Below are 22179 nucleotides of genomic sequence, written 5' to 3'. Positions count from 1 at the left end.
TTTAACAGGTACATGTAGGTGCCCATTAGAAGAAAGTTCAACAATAAATGATCAAATGAATGGGAACACTACTGACGAAAAACACAGAACATGTTCTTAAAAGTAAGGTGGTCTCGTTATACAGGTGACTGCTAGGGGAAATGCATATGACACTAATAAATATTCAATCCCAAATTCTGACACTGATCAGGATTAATTTAGGCCTAGTAACCCAGAGCAAATGAAGTGTAAAGAGAGAAAGTGAGTGCCACAGTAAGAGTTGATGTTTGGGTGCAATCCAGGCGTGTTTTCTTTTAAAACCCGGCTTCTGCGCTTGAGCTAGCTTGACTTGCCTCGCAGCCCCTGAGGTCATGAAAATACTCTTTCGGGAAATCCTACTCCGGTCCAGAGCGGGTAAATATGCTCGCCTAACAAAAACATTTGGCTTGGGTGTTCTCAACTAAAGTATTCCCGTGCAATTTGGCAGGGCGATTTTGTAGCCACTTCGAACTTGACCTGAAAGTGTGAATGATATCTTTTGGTAGTGTATGGTTCTGGAAGACTTAAGCTAAATGTTATTCCTAGGGGAGAATGTCGGCTGTTTTATGAAACCGTTTTCCTTGCAATACAGAGGAAGAATGTTGTATGAATTTCACTACTGAGGTCAGTGATAGGGTAGGGATGACAGGTTGTTTTGTCATATATAGATTTCTGCATCCGAACTTACTCGGGCTGTAATTTCCTGATTTTCCTAAGGTTTATGTACAATATCAGTTTATAGGATACAAACATCATACATGTATTGTACATATTTCTCTATTTCTCTCTCTCTCTCTCTCTCTCTCTCTCTTTCTCTCTCTATCTCTCTCTCTCATCCTCTCTCTCTCTCTCTCTCACCCTCTCTCTCACCCTCTCTCTTTCTCTATCTTAATCTCTATCTACCTATCTATCTATCTTTCTCCTACAATATTCATCCAGCACTCATTTTTTGTTTACCCTGCCCATTTTTCAAATACTCCCTCTATCTCTCCCTATCTCACCCCCTCGATCCCCACTCCCCTTCATGCCATCTCCTCCATCTATCTCTTCCACTCACTATCTCAATACAGTGTAACTATACTCCAAAATCATTCACATAAGTGCATGCCTTGGGAAGCCCAGCTCTAACGTTACATCCCCACTGACTCCGGACCAAAAAGGTCCTCATACCTCGTCCATTATCGCACACTCTTGAAAAAATCTAGATACCAAGGAGACAAAAGCTCTCCATGAATAATGGAAAGCACATCTTCCATCATGACCCAGAAACAGACATTCTTGGCCGTGACCTTATAAAACTGTTCACTTGAATAAAGATGGACCAATAAAGACCCATTTATAGAAACAAGTTCAACAGATTGTCCCCATTTGGTTTCACTCCGTGAGCCAGCCTGCAACATGTACAATGTAGCAGCAACCATATTTGTAATGGTATAGATCATACTATTTATTAAAAATTCTTCAAGCAAAAGGGGGAGGGGAAGACATCATCTTGTCATCTACATGTACAGCTTTGGAGACAATAACAGGGCGCGACAAACCCGCTTGCCCGACGTCCCGGGGCAACCAAATTGAGCCGTCGGGCAAGTAAATCAAATTATCACTTGCCCGATTCGGGCAAGTGATACTTTTACAGTAATTTCCTAGTGTCCAAGAACTCTACCATTCACCCGTCAACTTCTTACCCGTCGTCAAAATGCAGAAGCAAAAAAGCGATCGTTCCGATTTCGAAAAAACTTCACAGACAGCTAGCCAGCTCAGCTAGCTCAGCGCGCATGCAACAGTGACACTTCAAGCCATGAATGCCGCTCCGCCTCCACGCACGGCCGGCCGTGAGCTAGCTAGAGACAGCTAGCGCGATCGTACCAGCTGCGAGCTTATTCGCGCTCTCTCTCTCTAGCTCTGCAGGCCGCACCGACAGGCCTTTGCTATTCTCTGATTGCCGATTGGTTGAATCACGCCAAATATGACGTCATTATTCTAGGGAAATGAACACGTGCGAATCGGAATGGAATAAACAACAGGGATTTTCTAGTAAGTACAAAAAGTCAAATGTTTGATATTTATTCATAATGACTGTTAATGATTGTGAACATATTATTTAAAACTCGCTGCTCATATAAATCAGATGAATGTTTTTGTCTCGTTTTCAATTTATTACTGCGGTCTCAAGATCCGACCGAGCGAGTCATTTTGATAATAGTATCGAGACCCCCAGAATATAAGCCGTTGTTGTTTTGTTTTCATGGTTTTAGCGACGTTGTTTAGTCTAGTTTTCGCATACTTATCCGAGATTTATCGTAAAATATCTTCAATATTATTATTTAGTAAGAATTTACAAATTTTGGCATGATATTTATAGCAGTGAATGATGAAATAAAAATGTCCGTACTTTATTTAAAATAGTTGATTACCCATTATTTACATGACGTTTCTTGATGGAAGAGTTGACCCAAATTATTAACAGCTGAAAATTAGCCTACGTTTCCAAATGACAGCGGCTTGCACAGACACACATGTGATGTTGCACCATGGTACATGTGGCCAGGCGCGTAGCCAGAGTTCGACGTTTGGGGGGGCACATACATGTAATCGATCGAGGTAAAAAAAAGGGGTCTAAAAAAGTTCAACCGATCTTGGAAATTTTAGGGGGGGCACGTGCCCCCCCGTGCCCCCCCCGTGGCTACGCGCCTGCATGTGGCTACCATTAATGACATGTTTGTATCATATTTTTTACAACAGGGTCATTATGCTTTTTTACATGACTGAATATTAAAAACTTAAACCTGCTTGAACCATTCTACCTTGCCGAGATTCATGTGAATCTGATTATTTATGGAGAATCAATAAAATGCGTTTTTTAAACCTTCAACCATCCTTTGTTGACCATTTTCTTTGACATATTAGGTTATTATTCAGTACAGTTACACTGTACATGTATGTGCATTAATTTGCTATCTAAAACACTAACTTATCATTACGAGATAATAAATGCTTTAACCTCGAGTCCTTTTTCGCTTTAAAGTTTTGGGCAAGTGGAAATATTGTTTGGGCAAGTAAATTGAAAACCCACTTGCCCGACAGGGCAAGTGGTGAAAAAAATTCTTGTAGCACCCTGCAATAAGTGGAATGTCTTGGACCAATGAGTTATCTACACACAAGTAGTAGTTAAGACTGATTAACCTTTTGAAATCATTCTTCTCCAGATCTTGTACTCATGGAGATAATCAGAATCTAGGATCCAAAAATCTAATTAAAGTGATATTTCTCACAGTTTTCGTCATCACATTTACACATCTGATTCATTGGGGAGAATGGCTCATTGTGGATATATGTTGTTTCTTTTTTGGCCATCTCACTAAATTTTAACCTCCTTCTCCTTTTACGCTTCCCATTTTACCTCTAAACCCCTTTCCCTCTTCTATATACGCCTTATCTATCAATGGCCTATCCCTCCCCTCTCCACACTCATTTCATCTTGTATCCCCCACTATTCCTCAAGGTCAAATTCAATAGTTTTGATCACAAAATGAAAAGAGACTCTACTTACCCTTCTCTCTGTACTCTTCGCCCCCCCCCCCTCCCCATCCTCCCACCCCTCCCCCTCTCTCTCTCTCTCTCTTTCTCCCGCTCCTTCTCTCTCCCTCTCTCCCCCTCCTTCTCCTTCTCCCCCTCCTTCTCCCCCTCCTTCTCCCCCTCCTTCTCTCCCCTCCTTCTCTTCCTTTCTCTCTACACCCTTTTCCCTTCTTTCAATACTCCCCTCCCTACTCCCCCTCCCTACTCCTGCCCTGTGTATACTACAACACAAACTCTACAGTATTCATTATGAATCAAAGAAAAGTCTACTCACCCTTGCTCGCCACCTCGTTACACAGACAAATTTTAACGTGTGATCTTTGCCCAGGATCTCTTCATTGCATAGGATATCAAGCTGATAACAAATACAAACAAAAAATATGATGAATATCAAGTATATAATAATCAACAATGGCTGTGAGGATAGTGGAAGAAATTATACCCCAAGCTTTGCCCAGGATCTCTTCATTGCATAGGATATCAAGCTGATAACAAAAACAAACAAACAAAAAATAATCATAAAGAAGGAAATATGATAAATATCAAGCAAACAATAATCAACAATGGCTGTGAGGACAGTGGGAGAAACTATACCCCAAGTGATGTAGATGCTACTATCTTCACCAAAATTCTAATGATTACAATATTCACTCTCACCATAATTCAATACAATACACAAAAATATAGAATTTGTATTGCATGGAACAACATTTTCAGCCTAACTGAAGTGGCTAAACGAATTGCTTTTAATACATGTTAGCAAATCATCATTACAGGAAAAGAGCAAAGAAGAGTTACAATCATTCAGACTGTGTTGCTGTCCAATATCAACAATTCATCCTTTATCTTTTAATGTTCATTCTGCCACAGTAACTCAAATGGGCCAGTCACATCTATAAGATAAAGACAGCCATTAAATCGGTCTATGTGGAAAAAGTATGGAACCCATCAATTCGACCTTTCGTGAGCCTCCAACACATGATTTCCTCTGATATATATTTTTTCCTACATGGAACAATTTTATTGATTATCATCATCGTTATCAATGGTATGTACTCCTATGATAATTGTTTACTATTATACTCACCTCATTAAATTTATCTAATTGTAATTTCTTGGCAACAAATTTCTTGATGTGATTGATGGTAGCCTGGGAAGAGATACGGATGAACTTTTTACGGAGTGGACCGAGCTTGTTGGTGGAATCTTCCAGGACGATCTTGACCTGTTCGTCGTTCCGATGCTGGTCGTCGTCCCCTTCTTTGGTGATGTCGTTTTGTAGATCGTCTGTATGGTGAGAATACAAAAAGGAGAATGGTAATTTGAGGGGATCTAATCTAGAACAGAAGCTTGTGACTACTCAACGTGCTATGGAGAGAAAGATGTCGCATTTATCTCTGCGAGACAAAATCAATCACAAAGTCATACGCCAGAAAACCAAGGTTAAAGACATCATGGAGAAAGTCAGAGAATCAAAGTGGAGATGGGCTGGACATGTAGCAAGACTTCAGGACAATAGATGGACAAATCGTTTAACAGAATGGCAACCAAGGATGGGAAAGAGAAGAAGAGGCAGGCAGAAGAGAAGATGGAGAGATGACCTAACATCATACATGGGAACGGCCGCTTGGACTAGGACAGCTTGAGACAGAAGAAAATGGAAATGTTATGAGGAGGGCTTTGTCCAACGTCTGGATGAACTACATGTATAGCCTGATAGATAGATATTGACTGTCGGGATTTTATTTGAGGTTGCCAAAGGCACCTTGGCAACTGCTAATTCTGAGTTCCGTAGATCTTCTCTTTTTAACAATGACCACCAAAAAGCCTTGTACACTGGATATGTATTTGACTTATATTAGACAAGACTAAGTTTACAATGGAAAAACAAAAGGTAAAGGCTTACTCGTTATGCATAAATATATATAGGCAGCTAAACATATATGAAACAGAGACAACACATATATACAAACAGGAAAATATGCAAACAGAGAATGGATTCCAGGGAAGAGGGAAAAAATTCCTCTAAAAAGTAATAGGAGATAGCTTCTTAAAATAAATGGAAACCCTTTCCCATAAATCAGACTCACAGGGAAGATGTCTAAATGTCAAAGATTCAAATGTTACCCAAGACGGTATTATGTACACGCATTTACTATTTATGAATTATTCATATTAAAAAAAACTGCCTTGTGCAGAATAGAAGGATATTTTGTACATGTACTGTGTATTCCATGGACACATTTATCATTGATACGTTAATTGCTCAGTTCCCTTGTTTCAGCTAAAAGACAGGAAAGTATGTCTGACCATAATATTATTAACCATAACAGGATTATGGGAACTATCAATAATTAAAGGGAAATCCAACGTGGAGAGCAAACTACTCTAGAGGAAAGCCGAAAATCAGAGAAGTAGTCTGGTGAAAATTTGAATAGAATGGGAATAAAAAAATTTAAAAAGGTTATTAATTTTGAAAGTTGTAAAAATTCAGGTATGGGGGCTCTTCAAAATGTCTGAATCTGGAATATCTCTGCGGACAACTTTCCTATTTGTTCCAACACAAAAAATGCCTAAATTCAAGTTTTCAAAAAGGTACGATATACAGGAGGGTCTATTCTCTTTAGACGATCTACAGCAATATGCTATCCATGATATATTTTGAGTACCGGTAGTACCCCAAGGGAGAGGGCACTTAAAAGAAAAACAGAAATTAGTACTATTTTGTACACAATGAATGGAGAGTTATCCCCGACTGACCAAACTGCCAATTTGAGATTTGCATAGACTTAGTGATCACTTACATGTAGTTCAAACATTCATAACTTCTTACTATTGGTCCAATTTATTTGTATTTTCACCATTCTGTATCACTTTTTTTCTGCTTTCATGCAAATGAACAAACAAACATATTACACAGGTGGGCTTGTCCTTTTAATCAAGTTTGAACAGTCATGTGTGTTACACATAAAACATTTTGCAGAAGTTCTTATTAAGTACACTAGTCTTGCTTTACATGTGATGCATGGCTTTTAGGAAAACAGGAAATATCACTAATGATGCATCATGATTGTAGAATCATTTGTCTCAGCATTTCTGACATAGCACCAGGATATTTAATGACCAATATACTCAAGGCAATGTTAGTGAGGTTTTAAAAATTGATTTTTGAATTGCAATCAAAATTTTACCTCTTTTTCATGTGTGACCAAAATATCTTATTTAAATCGACAAAATTTGGATCACAACTCAAATCACACTCAAATTGTGAATGATCAGCTTTTGTATACGGTATGCCATGCTGCTACAGGTGACTTGCTACAAAGATGAGAGACTATTGATGTAATCCCCAGAGGCTCTGAATAATCTCTTCATTTTCTATTAATGTTCATTGATTTTCTTGCATTAACACAACAGCCATATTTTTCTTAATTGATGGTCATTGAAAGTTAAAAGCACCTTCACATGTACTTGATGTATAACATTGATATTTCATTCATGATAATAAATCTACTTTCTCTAATTATAGATTTAATGAGAATCATAATTAATTAAGTATGATGGATGGCAGGAAATAAAGGGCGTCATGTGATTATAAGGGATATCTGGTAGTCATTCAAGGAATTCATGTAATGATCTTCTACATGATTTGATATGTACAGCCAAACAGGTACTTCATATTTTTCTATCAATTTTGAACAGGGTAAACAAAAATTAAACAACATTCCGGAACTTGATTTTTTTTTTAAATGAGGTATTTAACAGTATAAATGCGCCTCATGACTACAACAAGAGATACACTGTCCAGTAATTGATGTCTTAAATAAGAGCAAAAGATCAATTTGTACTCTTTACTTCCTAATACTGTCTTGTAATGATAACTGAACTCTTGATCAAACTTTATTTCTAAACTAATCAATTCCATAAATTCCATGCAACAACAACAACAACAACATGCCTTCTTATTCAAACATATTTGTGGCTTACACCCAGTAAATAAGATCGATTGATGGATTTGTATTGAAAAACAACAAATATGTTTAAATAATTGAAATTTCTCCCAGGAAGCATTACATTTATAAACATGCCTTTTTGTTTCAGATCCTATTGCAGTTCTTGCAGATTTCTACCAACTTGTTCATGATCGTCTTCAAAACAAATCCTACCGACTCCTCAAAATAACCTTACAGAAATGTGGTCTTAAAAGTCAGCTTCAACCCCTCCCCCCCCCCCCCTCATCTTCCCACTCCTGTAGGCATCGAAGACAGGACCAGTACAATAAGAGATAAACCCTCAAGTGATTGATGTCTTAAATTAAGAGTAACTGATACTGCCTTGCCCAGCCAGCTCTCTTAACCACGCATTCAGACTACACTAGTTCATCATACAGCTACTGTACGTTGTATATCAGCACCGTATACCATAACTTATTATATTACATTTTTTTGTAGTCTGAACATTGTAAAAAAAGAAACGTACAACAAAATGTTACATGGAACGCTTTTTGAGCATCCTTACGAATGAAAACTCAATAAAGAAACAACATCTTGATCTAGTCCGAACAGGGCATCATACATGATTGTAAAACTGGGCGAGGCTTATCATGAGCGGCTTTAAGCACGCACTGATGACTGGCCGGCTGTCATACCAACTAACTTCTACAAAACGAGTTTCCTTGTACGACGCTGGGCTCTAGTCTGAACTCTCCTTTTGCTAAACGCTGATTCTCTAAACCATATTTCTTAATATGAGCTTCGTATCACTTTCCCAGAGTCTGAACATGCTCTGAGTTGTCAGTGGCTTGTCACGGTGTGTTCTACAAGATGCTAACTAGCTTCTTAAAAACTAGTTTCCTTATACGATGTTGATCTCCAGTCTGAATGCTCCATTTACTAAATGATGATTCCCTAAACGATATCTCTTAATATGAGCTTCGTATCAATTTTCTCCAGTCTGAACGTGCTATGAGTTGTCAGTGGCTTGTCATGGTGCGTTCTACACGATGCACCAGACTGCATCCAAGGTGTGATCTTGCATTCATTCCTTCCGCAGATGGGTCTTAAGCCCTCGTGAGTTCAAGCTTCTTTAGATTTGATCCTCTGATGAATCCATTCACTCCGTTTAAGTGACATCGTTTTACACCTACAATGTACATTGGCTCTACCTGCCTAATTTGGACGATTTTCGACAACCAGTTTCATGAAATGCGATCTATATTTTGGATGCCCCACTCTCATACAAGTTGCTTGCATGTAAGCTAAAGCTTTGCCTGAGGCCAGCCTGGGTAAGATTGCAAACACACACCCTTGTCAGTTGTAACATGTAAGATATGGTCTGAAGAGTGAGACTACAGAGGATGCAGTCCATAGGCCCTGTCCTGTAGCTTTTTCCTCTTTGTGCAGCCAGAGACTGACAGGAGTAGGCTATTAAAGCTCAATGATTTAAAGATATCTACTTTAAATAATCTTGGAATGTTTGCAATGAATTAACAAACTCGTATTCACTAAGAAAGGAAGTAATCAAGTATCAATAATTAACAATTAAATAAAATGTTGAAGTGAGAATTAGCCTGTCTCACCATTGAGGAGGGGTTGAGAGTGGATTCACTCCAAACATAAAAGCTGAATGAAAAATATATTCCTTCATATTTTCATATCGTACACTGTGGGATAATTATTACCCTGCCTTGACGAAGATCACATGAGTAATGTAACTGACATACAACCTGTATACACCCAACTAATAAAAATGTAAACACTCTCTCTTATAATTGTGTCATCAAGAATAATACAAGGTTAGGAGCACATCGTGAGCTAAAAATAGTCTACTTGTAATGACTATAATGAGGATAAACCACAAACTTCCAATATTCCTTTTTATTACAGGCTTTAATTGATCTTTAGAAACCACACATACTGTACCGTACTGCTCTGTATTTGCACAGCTCTAGTATGAACCCTGTATGAACACAAAACACTCTCTCATATGTCTGATTTTCATCAGTGTTGTGATTGGTATCTTTTCATCAACCCGCATTTGTAATCCTCTCAGCGCCCCTGATATAAACGCACTTTGTTCAATTTTCCGGAGCATGATGTCTTCCGTCGTCAGCCCAAACAAGCGTCTGGGACACAGTGGAAATCTCAACTGAAAGATGAAATCTTGCGATAACGCTCTTATGGCTGATGTCTGCGTTCAAACATCACAGATTTGGATGATACTGATTGTATTTTGGATACAGTGACATACATTACATGGAAGCGTCTGGCGAGTGCTTGTATGATAAAGGAGTTCGGCTGAGACGAGGCTTTGCGTAAAGGTCAACATCCAAGAGTTTAGATCGAAAAATGGGTTACCCTTACTGTTATGACAATCCCAAAAGGCTACATTGCATACACAAACAAATTGTATTTCTTACATGCAGAAGAAAAAAATAACACGTTATATTAAATTTACAGTTGCACTTTTACATGTACAGTGTGTACCGTACATGCCTCTCTTGTTGTATGTCAAATCATCCGTTTGAAGCCAGATTTGCATTAACTCTTTGTGTGTAAAATTGCATGAGTTAATGCCCTTGGCTAAAACAAGTATTGATATTTCATCAAACTGAAGAAGAATTACTAACTGAGAAACACAGCCTGAACAGCTTGGAGGGTGAGAGAATGATACAGACAGAGAGAATGATACAGACAGAGTGAATTAGATTTATTTTATAATGAGCACCCACCAGAAGTGAATAAAAGAGATAAGTAGAGATAGAGACACATAGACAGACAGACAGTCAAACAGAGAGATGTCACACATGTAATAGTAGTATGGTAGATACAAGCACATCAATAATGAAACCTATCGTAAAATGGTAAGATATAAAAAGACTGACCTTGTTTTTCTTCAGGTTCTGTTTTACCAAATGATTCATAAAACTCCTTTTCTCTCCTCTCCTCACCTGAAAAAGCAAAAAAAATATCAAAATGTCATTGAAAAAAAAAGAAACAGTTGCAGATCAAAAGTTGGAAGTTTGTAATTCAAATACAGTGAAATGTAAAGAGACAAGAAAAGTGGTCTTTACAGACAGGTGGTCTGTATGTAGCCTACAGGTTCCTTTAGTACATGTTTCAATGAGAAACCATTTTCAACGTTTTAAAAAATGTGGTCTTTGTAGACAGGTTGTCGTTAAACCATGTTTGACTGTATTTTCATATTTGCAAAACAGTGACTGGTGAGAAAAAACTGAAAATATTGTCCGTTTGGAGCCAGGAGGGTAGTCGCTCATGACATTTTATCCAGACTTCCAGGATTAAACGCCCTTCTGGATCTAAACATAATATTTCTGTTAAAAGGATTCAAGAAGAGAGACTTGCTCAGAAAATTATCTTTTTTGCTAATTCAATGCAGGTCAAATATGTTAGTGATTAATTGTTTGTCATTAATAGGAACTGTATCTGAATGAACCAAGCCTGTTATGTTAAAAGGAAGCAAATTCGTATAGATAGAGGCTTTCAAAGATTAACCACTTGAAGATATGTTATCATTAGTTCTCAGTTCTGTATCATCCAGGAAGCTTATAACAGAAACATCTAGGTATTTTACAACAAAGAGATTTCCTCAACCTCCGCTTTCCCGTCACAATTCCTTGGTTTCACCATGGACCTTCTTAGTAGGTCCATGGTTTCACATACATGCACAGTTACAGATTATAAATGTAATTTGGTTTCAACAAAGATTACACTGACTGCTGACAAATTTCCTTTTAAATAAATATAATTACAGGCCCATGAAATATATGATTAGTTTGAGTGATGTAGATTTCATCAGAGCAAAGGGTAATTCCCTTTTATAATGAGGGTAATTCCCTTTTATAATGAGGCTACTAGGACTTTTAAGAAATCAACTATGATGCAATTTCAATTAAAGTCACTACAGAAATCATGTCCGGAATTAGTATAACGTGTCCTTGTCATGTTTTCATATTTCAATAAGTGATGCACATGTCTGTGAAGATTGCCTGAAGTTGATTTCTGAGAAAAATACTAATTTTGCAGGATGTATAATTTTGGCAACATTCAGAGAGGATATTCTTTGGAATAATCTTGAATTCAAACAACCCCACTCCCAAGCATCAATCAGAAAGTATAGAAATAAACTAAAAATGTAATGATTCCTATCATTTGTAATCAAACCTTATATACCGGGTAAACATTTATATAAATATGAACTAGCTTTCAATCTGCAGTAAGCGAATAAGAAATATACTCCTTAGTATCAGAAAATGACTACATGGCTGCAATACAATTCAGCATTTTTTTCTTCAGATGGACACCATGTGATCATCAATCAGCTATACTGGTAGTAAACAAAAGTTATACGTTAATAAAATCCCTCCCATATCTATAAAGCTTCCTTATATTTTCAGTTTAGTCATTAGTGATGTTATAAATCAATTACTGGAAGTACTTACAACAACCGCTCGATGATGCCTCATCAGTTAGTTTTGAGTGGCTGCTTTTGGCAGTCTTATTCCAGTTCTTGGAGACGGTGTCTTTTTTTCTTTTTTTTTCATGTCTGACGAGATGCGCTTACCAAGAACAGGGATCAGACTGCCTGATAAAACCTGTGTACATGTATTTAACACAGCAGAGTAGCTGTAAGTGCAGCCATAAATTGATTTATAACACTGTAAAAGACTTCAATGTTACTGAAAGAATCAGAATCTTCATGAAACTATCCTTGGTAAAAAGGTATACTTACTTTTAAGTAGATTTGGAACTAATTTGTAGACAATGTCCTGCATCGTCCGATCAAATCTGAAAGGATAAAAATGACAGTTTAAGTATTATACAGGTAGGTCTTTCTTACATCATTGATACCATTCATATTGATACAGATTGTACAAAAGAAAGTTGTCCATTAAGAGTCAGGACATTCCAGTCATCATTAGATTTATAAAAATAAAAAAATGTGACTGATTGAGAGAGAATGTAACCAGGCTGTAACAGTCATGTTGAGTTTTCATGTTTTTCCTAATCATTCTCTGGTAAATCAATCTGTCTGCTAAACAAACTGACCTTGGCACAGTCTTCATAAGCAAGCTATGAAGAAGACTGTCTTACCTCGACCCTGACCCTAACCTTGAGGCTAATAAATAAAGGAAGTTCATCAAGACATTCTAAGACATTATCAGGAATGAAGATTGATTAGCTGAGAAGGTACCACTCTCTATTTCCAATCATTCTCTGGTATATCAATCTGTCTGCTAAACAAACTGACCTTGACAGAGTCTTCATAAGCATGCTATAAAGAAGATTTTCTAGCCCTGACCCTAAACCCTTTATACCCTAAGACATTATTGGGAATGAAGATTGATTGACCGAGTCTGAGAAGGTAACATTCATGTTTTCCCAATCACAGTAAATCAATCTGTCTGCTAAACAAACCAACCTTGAGCTTGACAGAATCTTCATAAGCATGCTATGAACAAGACTGTCTTAGCCTGATCCTGACCCTAACCTTAACCCTAATGGATAAAGGGTGCTCATCAAGACATGCTAAGACATTATCGGGAATGAAGATTGATTGAGAAGGTAACACTCTATTTCTCCTGATCATTCTCCAGTATATCAATCCCTCTGCTAAACAAACTGACCTTGGCATAGTCTTCAGAAGTGTGCTATGAAGAAGACTGTCTTACCCTGACCCTAACCCTAACCCAAGGGCTAATTAACAAAGTGTCCTCATCAAGACATTCTAATCCTCATCAGAAAGCAAGATTGATTGAGTGAGGCTGTACAACCTGCTGTAACGCTCATGTTCTTATGATCATTCTAACATCATACTGTCTGCGTGCTAAACAAACTGGCCTTGAGACAGACTTCTTGATAGCATGCTAATGAGCAATGAGAGATGCACACAGAATGCCTACTGCGTAAGCTCAGGACTGCCAGTAATTCTTGTAAATTGGCGCATGCAGCTACGATAAAACTTGGGGGAAATCAACTAAGGATATCAAGCTCTAATTTTCGATCACACAGAATATGAGACTAAAAACGTGTCAGGTAATTCCATTGCTTTTGATTGTAAAAAGAAATAATAGAATAAAATCATGAATAGGCCCATTTACACATCACAAACACAATTTTGAAAAGCACTCAATTTTTTTCGGACTGCCATTTACATTTCTGGGAAACCCATAAAAACCGTGTTTTGGTGGGTAAGTGCGCAAACGCCCCGTTGGTGTCCTGCATTTGTTAGCATGGCAAAGCAATTACCTACCGGCGAAACACCAGAATGTGAGAAATCAACGATTTTTGGTTGCAGTGTAAATTATGCAGCTTTTCCTAGAAATGATCAAAACAAATACATGCACCCAGTACACACTAATACACAAACCATCTTAAAGGTAATACAAAGTTTTGGGAAATTTTGAAAATTGGGTGGATAGTGAATCTTTACAATTTTGATATATTTGGATGCCCCTGTGGATGTATTATAAGCACTAACAAAATATGCCCCTAAAACACTTCTGTTTTCGAGAAAAAATTAATATAAAAATTTACCGGTGCTCCCAGTAAATTTTGATAAATTTCAAATAGCGCCTATGGCCGTACAATGGTAGCTGCGACCATGAAAATCTCAGAATATGTAATTGTGATATATAATGTCAAAACGGGTATAGCTAATAGGTCGATTTTATTCAAGAAACATTGTTTCATAGCTAAATTAATATCTTGACCTTGAGAGGGAGCTATACAGCATAAAGAATTTATTATTTATAATTTCATAACTTTAGACTCGATATCAACCGTGACAACGATCAATGAATATTGTAAGAACGCATATGCTTCCAATATGTTAATTTCAACCAAATTCATGCCCCAATACCAAAACTTTGTGATACCTTTAAAATCTGGTTTTGTTTACATTTGAGAGACCAGGCTGGGTTTTTAAAGTATCATTTTATGGTCCATTAACTTCAGATTTTATTCAGCTTTTACAGACCTTTCGGTGATTAAAATGCCTTATAAGCTACATGAAGCTGTACATTTATAGGAATATAAATATAGGTAAGCTAGTAAATCATATCAATACTACACTGGCCCTTCTGGTTCTTAGTAGACTGTACATACATGTACTTTTAAAGAGATCCGGTAACTTTGTCTCAGATTCTGAAACAAAATTTGGGATTAAGCTCACGCTGCAATGATAATTATAGACCTTTAGGTCAGTCAGGAACCCCATGACTTTTACAAGCCGATCGCCTGTCTGATTATCAAGATATTTATGATTGGAATAACAAATTTTGAAAACCGTTTGCCAAATGGTTTTCATAACACTACAGTCTCTTGGGGGAAAAGAGTATGGTAAAAAACGGTCACTCAAAGATTTTTACTTTTTGAGGCACTTCTTGATCATTTTGAAGCGCAATTTTTGTAGGGCTTCAATTTAACACCATATCAAAGACACTGATAACACGTAGGGCCGTGTATCTCAGATTTAACATTCTTAAATGATCCCTTTAAAGGGTTCCATTATACATGATACCTAATATCTGTAGGTGCAAAGTATCGTAAATAGGCCTATACATGTAGGTCAAACCGACTCTGATCTGAAATAGCATTTGACATTGATCGATACCTTAGATCTACTTCATGGAAATTGGATTCACAAGTGAATAACCCTAAATTTTTAACTAAAGTCTGGTCATCAACCCATCATATTCCTCATATTAGCATAATAATGCGTGAACTGATGCCTGTGATATTTCAACCCATCCTGGCTTTTGCCTCCTCACTCAAAAAAGTATGGCCTTTTATGGCCTGTTCAGACAATAGAAAATTGATACGAAACTCAGAAACATTGTATAAAGAATCATTGTATGATGAAAGGAGCCTACAGGCTAGAAAACAACTATAAAGAAACTAATTTTTGACGAGGTCAAATGACATAATTAACAGCTGGCCAATCATTAGCATGTGCTCACGATAAGCCCGTCAAGTTACACAGGATGTGTACGATATGACGTTCATGACACTAGAGCGGTATCTTGATTCTTTGTTGAGTTCTCGATCGAAATGATGCTCTAACAGGCATTTCATTATAATTATGTTCTGTTACAGTATACGACGTTTCTTTATACCACATTCAGACTAAACATATTAAGTAATTATTGATAGCTATACAAGACTCATATACATATAGCTATACGTTAAATGCTGCTAGTCTGAATGAAGGGCAAGTTGGATGACAAGAAACCCTCTCTAGTACTCATGAAGAATATCACGCCTGGGGTGATGCACTGCATCATCATTCTCTCATTCTTCCCTCGCCACCCGACTGACGATGATGCTCTCTCTCTCACAAGACAAAAGATGAGGGAAAGATCGAGCCACTACAGCTTTTTCGCTCAATGTGTTGAGGGGTTTTAGCTAAATGAGCTTCTGTCGGGTTGGGTCGGTGGCAGGAGGACGTGAGATGGTGGATTATTTGTCCACCTCTTCCCTCCTCTTCCCTCCTCATCCTCCTTTCTTCCTCCTTTGTTTCTTAATGTTGAGAAACTGAACATTCCCTACATGAGAGGTTGTTGAGTAAATGGTGATTTGGAGTTCAGTGAATGATAGAGAATAAATTCTCTCAACGATTAAAACCAACTGACAATGAACTTTCAGTACTACTGATGGATAGCTGCTGGGCAATTTTTGTAGAAAGTGTTAGCTACATGGGAAGGTCAATAAGCACAGAAAGCTACATGTACATGTAAGGATATGTAAATGTAAAGCCAATAACCATAACATATTTTTATGATAATGAAACAAATACACTCAATTTTTTGGGGCAGGCTTGAGCCCAGAAAGCCTCTTAACCCCTTCTTAACCCCTCTCCAAACTGATTTCTTTACTAAGGATTCCCCCAGCCTAAAGAGCATTCAACAAAAAGCCAATGTCTGCTGACGTTGTATGGTTTCACTAGAAGTCATCATGTCTGTTTGCCTAGATGAGAAGAGGCTGCATTCACACAACCTTTTCCCCTCTCAATATCAGCTTTAAAACTTGTTAATTTTTTAAGCATGTTTATTTGGAAAACATTTGCATTTTTGTTCTTTCTATTGTCATATATATAGTTTGATATCTCAAACAGAGAAAAAAACATGCAAAAATCACACTTTCTGGTATCCATGAATACCATGGTGCTACGTAGATCTCAAACATGTTGAAAAGACGGTGAAGAGCATGGATACAGATCGTCGCTGTTTTCACGAAGTGACGGTTGTGAGAAAAAATTGCATTCACTTTGCATGACGATTTTCCTCACTACCGTAACTTCGTGAAAACAAGGACGAGATGACAAACTACATGTAATACAGAATGAGCACTGCACAAATATCGAAAGAGAATCTGCTGCCCCCCCCCCCCCCTAGCATGTTTTATTAATGATACCATACTATTGGGGAGTGCTTCCTAAAAACAAAACAAAATTGACTACCACTTCATATTCCTGATTCTGGCTTCAAAAGGTTGTATGAACACACCCTACATCAACTTATTTGGAAGCCCCCAAGAAGGTACGATGGTGATTTACTCATCTCTATTTCTCTTTCCTTCTATGCTAGGCCTGAAATATCTCTTACACCCTCCAATGATTTTTGTAGCTAATTCTGCAGAAGAGTTGCTATCATCAACCCTTTCAGGTTTCAGTTAACATCAACATACTATTCTGACTTCTCTGGCTCATTGAACATTGGTTATTAAATAGCGCTGGACAGCAATCTCAGTTGTAAAATAGAAAATTGACATGATCCAGGGCTAAAGACTAGCTCCCCATGTATTGCCCGAGTGTTGGTACACCTTTCTCTTCTATTTGGCTGCCTAAAAGCCCTGCCATTGTAGCAGGGGTGACAAAATTTTCACTACAAAAATATTGGTTATTCTTCTTTCATGTACATGTATGAGCTTCACAAGAATTTTGTGCAACAAATTTTGAACATAGCCACTAAAAACTGATTTTGGCATATTTAAGATTGCCCAACTGTTACAAAAATTGGAGCAAAATTATCTGATTGAGAAAAAGAATGAATGAAATATTCCACTCAATCAATGAATTTAATGTTATTGAGCTTTCTGTCAAGAACCACCCCCCCCCCCTTAAAAAAAGGTATTGCATTTACATTTACTTGTACATTGTATGGATAGAATTCACTACATACACAAACATACACACATTAGCTGTTGATATGTTGGGCAAGCATTCATGTGCCTCGCCTCAACATCAGTACTGCATGTACTGTACATGTATCCATAACATATATAGCAAGTTAGCAACACCATGCTTTTGTTTCTTTAATAGGAACTAGAGCAAAACTGATGACCTTATTTGTTGTGTCCTAATTCATGGCCTCACTTTCAGCAAATCAATAAAACATACATAAAAATATTTCCTACTGGTAAACAATATATTCATTGACAAATATTTGTTACTCCTCTTGCAAAGACGAGAGCTTGAGGCGATTATTATTCATGCTTGCACCACAAACAAGTCTCTGAAAGAGAAGCTGGACTTCTACCAAATGAGAAGAATATTTGTGACCTTTCTCGTTCTTTTTCTATTCCGTTTCTGGCAAATATAATAGTACCAATGTCAAATGACAAAAAATGGACTGTTCTTGAAATTCTCTCATATGTCAAATAAGACTAGAAATAGTTATCCACTAATGACTAAACCCTGATTATACATATCTGTGTAGTTTTATGTTTATATCTCTGTTCTGTTGTATTTATTATTTGTAATTTTTAGCAAAAACTAGATAATTTGATTATTATTTTATGATTTTAAAACCTCATAGTGCACAATTATTCTTTTTTACTGCACAGGTACATGGAGTGTAAGCAACCATTCAAACTACCTTCTTAGATGTTCCTTTTCTTTCTTTTTTATCACAATAAAAGTGCAGGACTAGTACCAAGCATTTGTACTGTACGTTTACATGTACATTATGCAGGGAATACAATGAACTTCATGAGTGAAAGTAATACATGAGATCATTACATTTCAATACTTAATTCCCTCTCTCTCTTTTCTCCGGATACTGCCTAGAGAGAAGGCAAACATAAATGTTATGACGTCAGATCCAGGAAACAATGTAGTATCATTTTTCACAGCGTGCTGTGTACGTCACGTTCATGTGTACAAGAATAGACTGCTTTTAATGAAGTATCAAAACGCTTCGGAGCATTTCCGTTCTTAAATAGGAATCGATGAAATAGTTACAATGGATGATCAATGACTATTTTTGGCTACAAAACGTATTCTTTGAATCGTTGATTACTTAGAGGGGAACTCCGCCCTGTATTCTGATATAAAATTGGTTTTGATAGAAACAGATCAGTAAAAGTTGGAGCAAATCCGATAAATCCTTTTTCACAAATTGGCAACTCTGTGCCATATATTTACGAGGTCTCGATCCCCTCATTTGCTCTGTACTAAGGTTCATCATCTTTCATTTTCTTTACAAATAATGTTTAAACCATACATGTACCAGAGTCCCAAGATACATTCTTGCACAACCCCTGTGTGAAACGAATACAATGTTTATACAGTATTCCTCCTTATAAAACAGCTATGAACATGGAAAATTATGAAATTTGTCTGTACAGAAAAAAACTAAATATCAGGGTTGTCTTCCCCTTTAATGAATGACCAACAACTACATGTACTTTTTGTTATCTCCTTCAGAACATTTACTTTGATAAAAAGCAAGCGATCAAAATGAATGAATACTTTTAATGGATGACAAATGGATGACTATTTCTGTTCATTTCGTTTGTGAATGTTTATTTTCATGCCACATATGGTTCACTGAAGTGAAGCAGAGTAGAACTGATTAGTGATGAAAAATGGAACAATTACCTTTCCTTTTAATTCTATTTATCTGCGACTAATGGTCTACTGAGAATCGGATCAGGAAGGATTTCGACTCAAATGAGCGATTCTTTGACAGAAGGGTTGAACAACACTTCAACAGATCGACTTGCCTACAGAAAAATCTGAAGGGTGTAAGAGATATTTAGGACCTGGCATCTTTTTGTTTCAAAGTTACCTGACCTACATGTAAGACAACAACACCCTTGACAAGGCTCGAGTTTCCTAAAGAGCCTTCTTGAATTTACGCTCAAAATTACATGTGGGTGTCTTGATAATAACAGCCTTTTCACACACAGCTAAAATTCATCGTATCTAGAGATGATTAGAATCACTCAACAGTTTTAAACATGTTTATAGACAAAATTTCCCAGTGTGAACATCGTTTATACGATGTTGGGATAGATACGAAGTCGCGATCCATACGCCCCTAAAAGCAGGCTGCAGATACGAAGTTCGTATCTAGAGAGCTTGACATTTTGTGTGTGAAAGGAAATTCGTGTTTAAACGTGTTTAAACTGGATGGAGCGTGCGCTTTGATTGATATGACATGACCTTCAATGCGCAATGGCACTACTGCGCATTTTACGAGCAGTAGTTAATCACGAAACTATTAACGATCGCAACGAAATTTCTGTGTGTGAAAGGCTCGTGATTAGTTTAAACACGCTCGAAACACGTTTATACTAATCATGTTTATAGAATTTTAGCTGTGTGTGAAAAGGCTGTAAGTCTACTTAAAATGCAAAAAAACTAGTGTTTAAAAATCTAAAAATGTCTTTGTTTATAGGGTAGGTTTACGGTTGCACCATGTGAGAGAGGGGGAGGATTGGGGAGTCCTGAAAAGAACTGTTGGTAGTCTTTCTTTCTTGAGTGTGTGTGTCATCCTGATAAAAGGACTGTTGGTAATCTTTCTCTGTTCATACATTAAGTATAGATGTTCCTTACATGAAGACCTCCTTTTATTTAAAAGAAGGCGTTTAAGTAGCTGTATACAGCAAATGTCCTCGACATATATTCACTTATCCATGTGTTATAAGATAATGAAATGTGAAGTGCATTGCACTTAACATTAAAGGTAAAGACCAGTATTGGAAACACCCCAATTTCAAAAAATGAACTAGAAGCTCTTATTACCAATCATGTGAAAGAATATGTTTTGAATAATACATGATGATAAAAATGTTGATGGGAAACCGCCTACCATGATATATTTGGTAAATTAGTGTATCTTTTGCCTGTTGATAGATACAAATGCACGTGTCGCGCATGTGTGTGTAGTCCCATATACATTTTTCTGTGTACAGTGATTATAACTTTATGAAGACTTGGCCAAATTTCTTATCATTTTGATGATTCCAGAACCTTGCAGTACATCTACGCTAGATGATCAACCTTTTCTGATCGATTTCACAATGTTTCTTTCACAATGCAATCGCATGACCATAACTGGTCTTTAGCTTTAAGTCATTTTATATTGCCTCAGTGGAAAACTGTGGTGGCTTACCGCAGCATGTGTGAACGAAGCTAAACAGAGTGAATACTCTAACCCAGACTACCAGTATGCATCGTATACAGGTAAGATAAGTCATTGAATTTGTCCTAGTTTGAACGCAGTACATGTACATGTATTAAGAAACGAATTTAACAAAACGTCATAAAGCGAAACATCTGTGTGAGCAACGCTTCAAACAAACTTGATGGAGAAGCAGGGTCCCGCTTTAGTCTGAACGTTGTATCGTACAAAATTGTTTTCTGATAACTGGGCGGGGCATATCAATAGTACACACTAATGATTGGCTAGCTGTTATGTCACCTGATCTTGTCAAAACTAGTTGCTGTATACAATGCTGTTTGCTAGTCTGTTTGCCTCATTGGAATATACGATGATTCTTTATACAACGTTTCTTTTAACAAGTTTTGTATAAATTTCCTGCAGTCTGAACTGGCTGATAGATTGGAGATGTTGTACTTACCCTACATATGTAAGTGGATGGCTTTGGTGTATAAGTATTCTACATGTTGGGCAGGTGTTGTTCTCCTCAAGGTACTTCACGAGACAGCTTTTACAAACTGAAAGAGAAGGATACAAAAAGAAAAGAGATAAAGATGATTAGAGAAAAAATACACTGTATATATAATACACAAGTTCAGATACAAGTACAAGTATATCTACATGTATACACATTGTATACAGTAAACTTGCCTTAGAATTATTAAGAACATTCCAGACCACCTGTTTGTAAAGAACACCATCTAATAATTATTTTGCGCAGTTACATTTTATTTATGATTGAAACCTTATTAAAGGAACTTGTGTATACCGGTACATGTACATGTAAAAGTATATTTCTATAAGAACTATTTTGCTTCTCCTTACCCCCTTTCTTTCTTTTTTCTCCCCCCCCCCCTCCCCTTTCTCCCCCCCCCCCCTCCCCTTTCTCCCCCCCCCCTCCCCTCCCCCTTTCTCCCCTCCCCCTTTCTCCCCCTCCCCCTCCTCCTCTCTCTATCTCTCTCTGTCCTCTTCATTTCTTTCTTTCTCTTCTTTCTCTCCCTTCCCTCTCTTATCTTCTTTTCATTTCTCTTTGTTTCCAACTCCTCTTCCATCCCCTTTCTCCTTCCATACCCATCATCATACTTTCTCGCCCACCTCTTAGCATCCCTTCTTTACTC

The 22179-nt window shown here is 37.3% G+C and overlaps 1 protein-coding gene across 1 annotated transcript in view; it reads right to left on the bottom strand.

Moving 5' to 3' along the window:
- LOC105436457 (polycomb group RING finger protein 3-like) overlaps positions 1–22179 on the bottom strand; it is a 42224-nt gene that overhangs the window by 5538 nt on the left and 14507 nt on the right. Inside the window, exons 3-7 of the mRNA XM_030986405.1 lie at positions 21483–21579; positions 12346–12401; positions 10478–10543; positions 4682–4881; positions 3869–3949 (exon numbers count right to left, since the gene is read on the bottom strand). Coding sequence (XP_030842265.1) covers positions 3869–3949; positions 4682–4881; positions 10478–10543; positions 12346–12401; positions 21483–21579 — 500 coding nt within the window. The remainder of the gene's footprint in view (positions 1–3868; positions 3950–4681; positions 4882–10477; positions 10544–12345; positions 12402–21482; positions 21580–22179) is intronic.

This window comes from Strongylocentrotus purpuratus, unplaced genomic scaffold (assembly GCF_000002235.5).
Source record: "Strongylocentrotus purpuratus isolate Spur 01 unplaced genomic scaffold, Spur_5.0 spur5_scaffold_15, whole genome shotgun sequence".
Taxonomy (NCBI): domain Eukaryota; kingdom Metazoa; phylum Echinodermata; class Echinoidea; order Camarodonta; family Strongylocentrotidae; genus Strongylocentrotus; species Strongylocentrotus purpuratus.
This window is presented reverse-complemented; position numbering and strand designations above follow the sequence as displayed.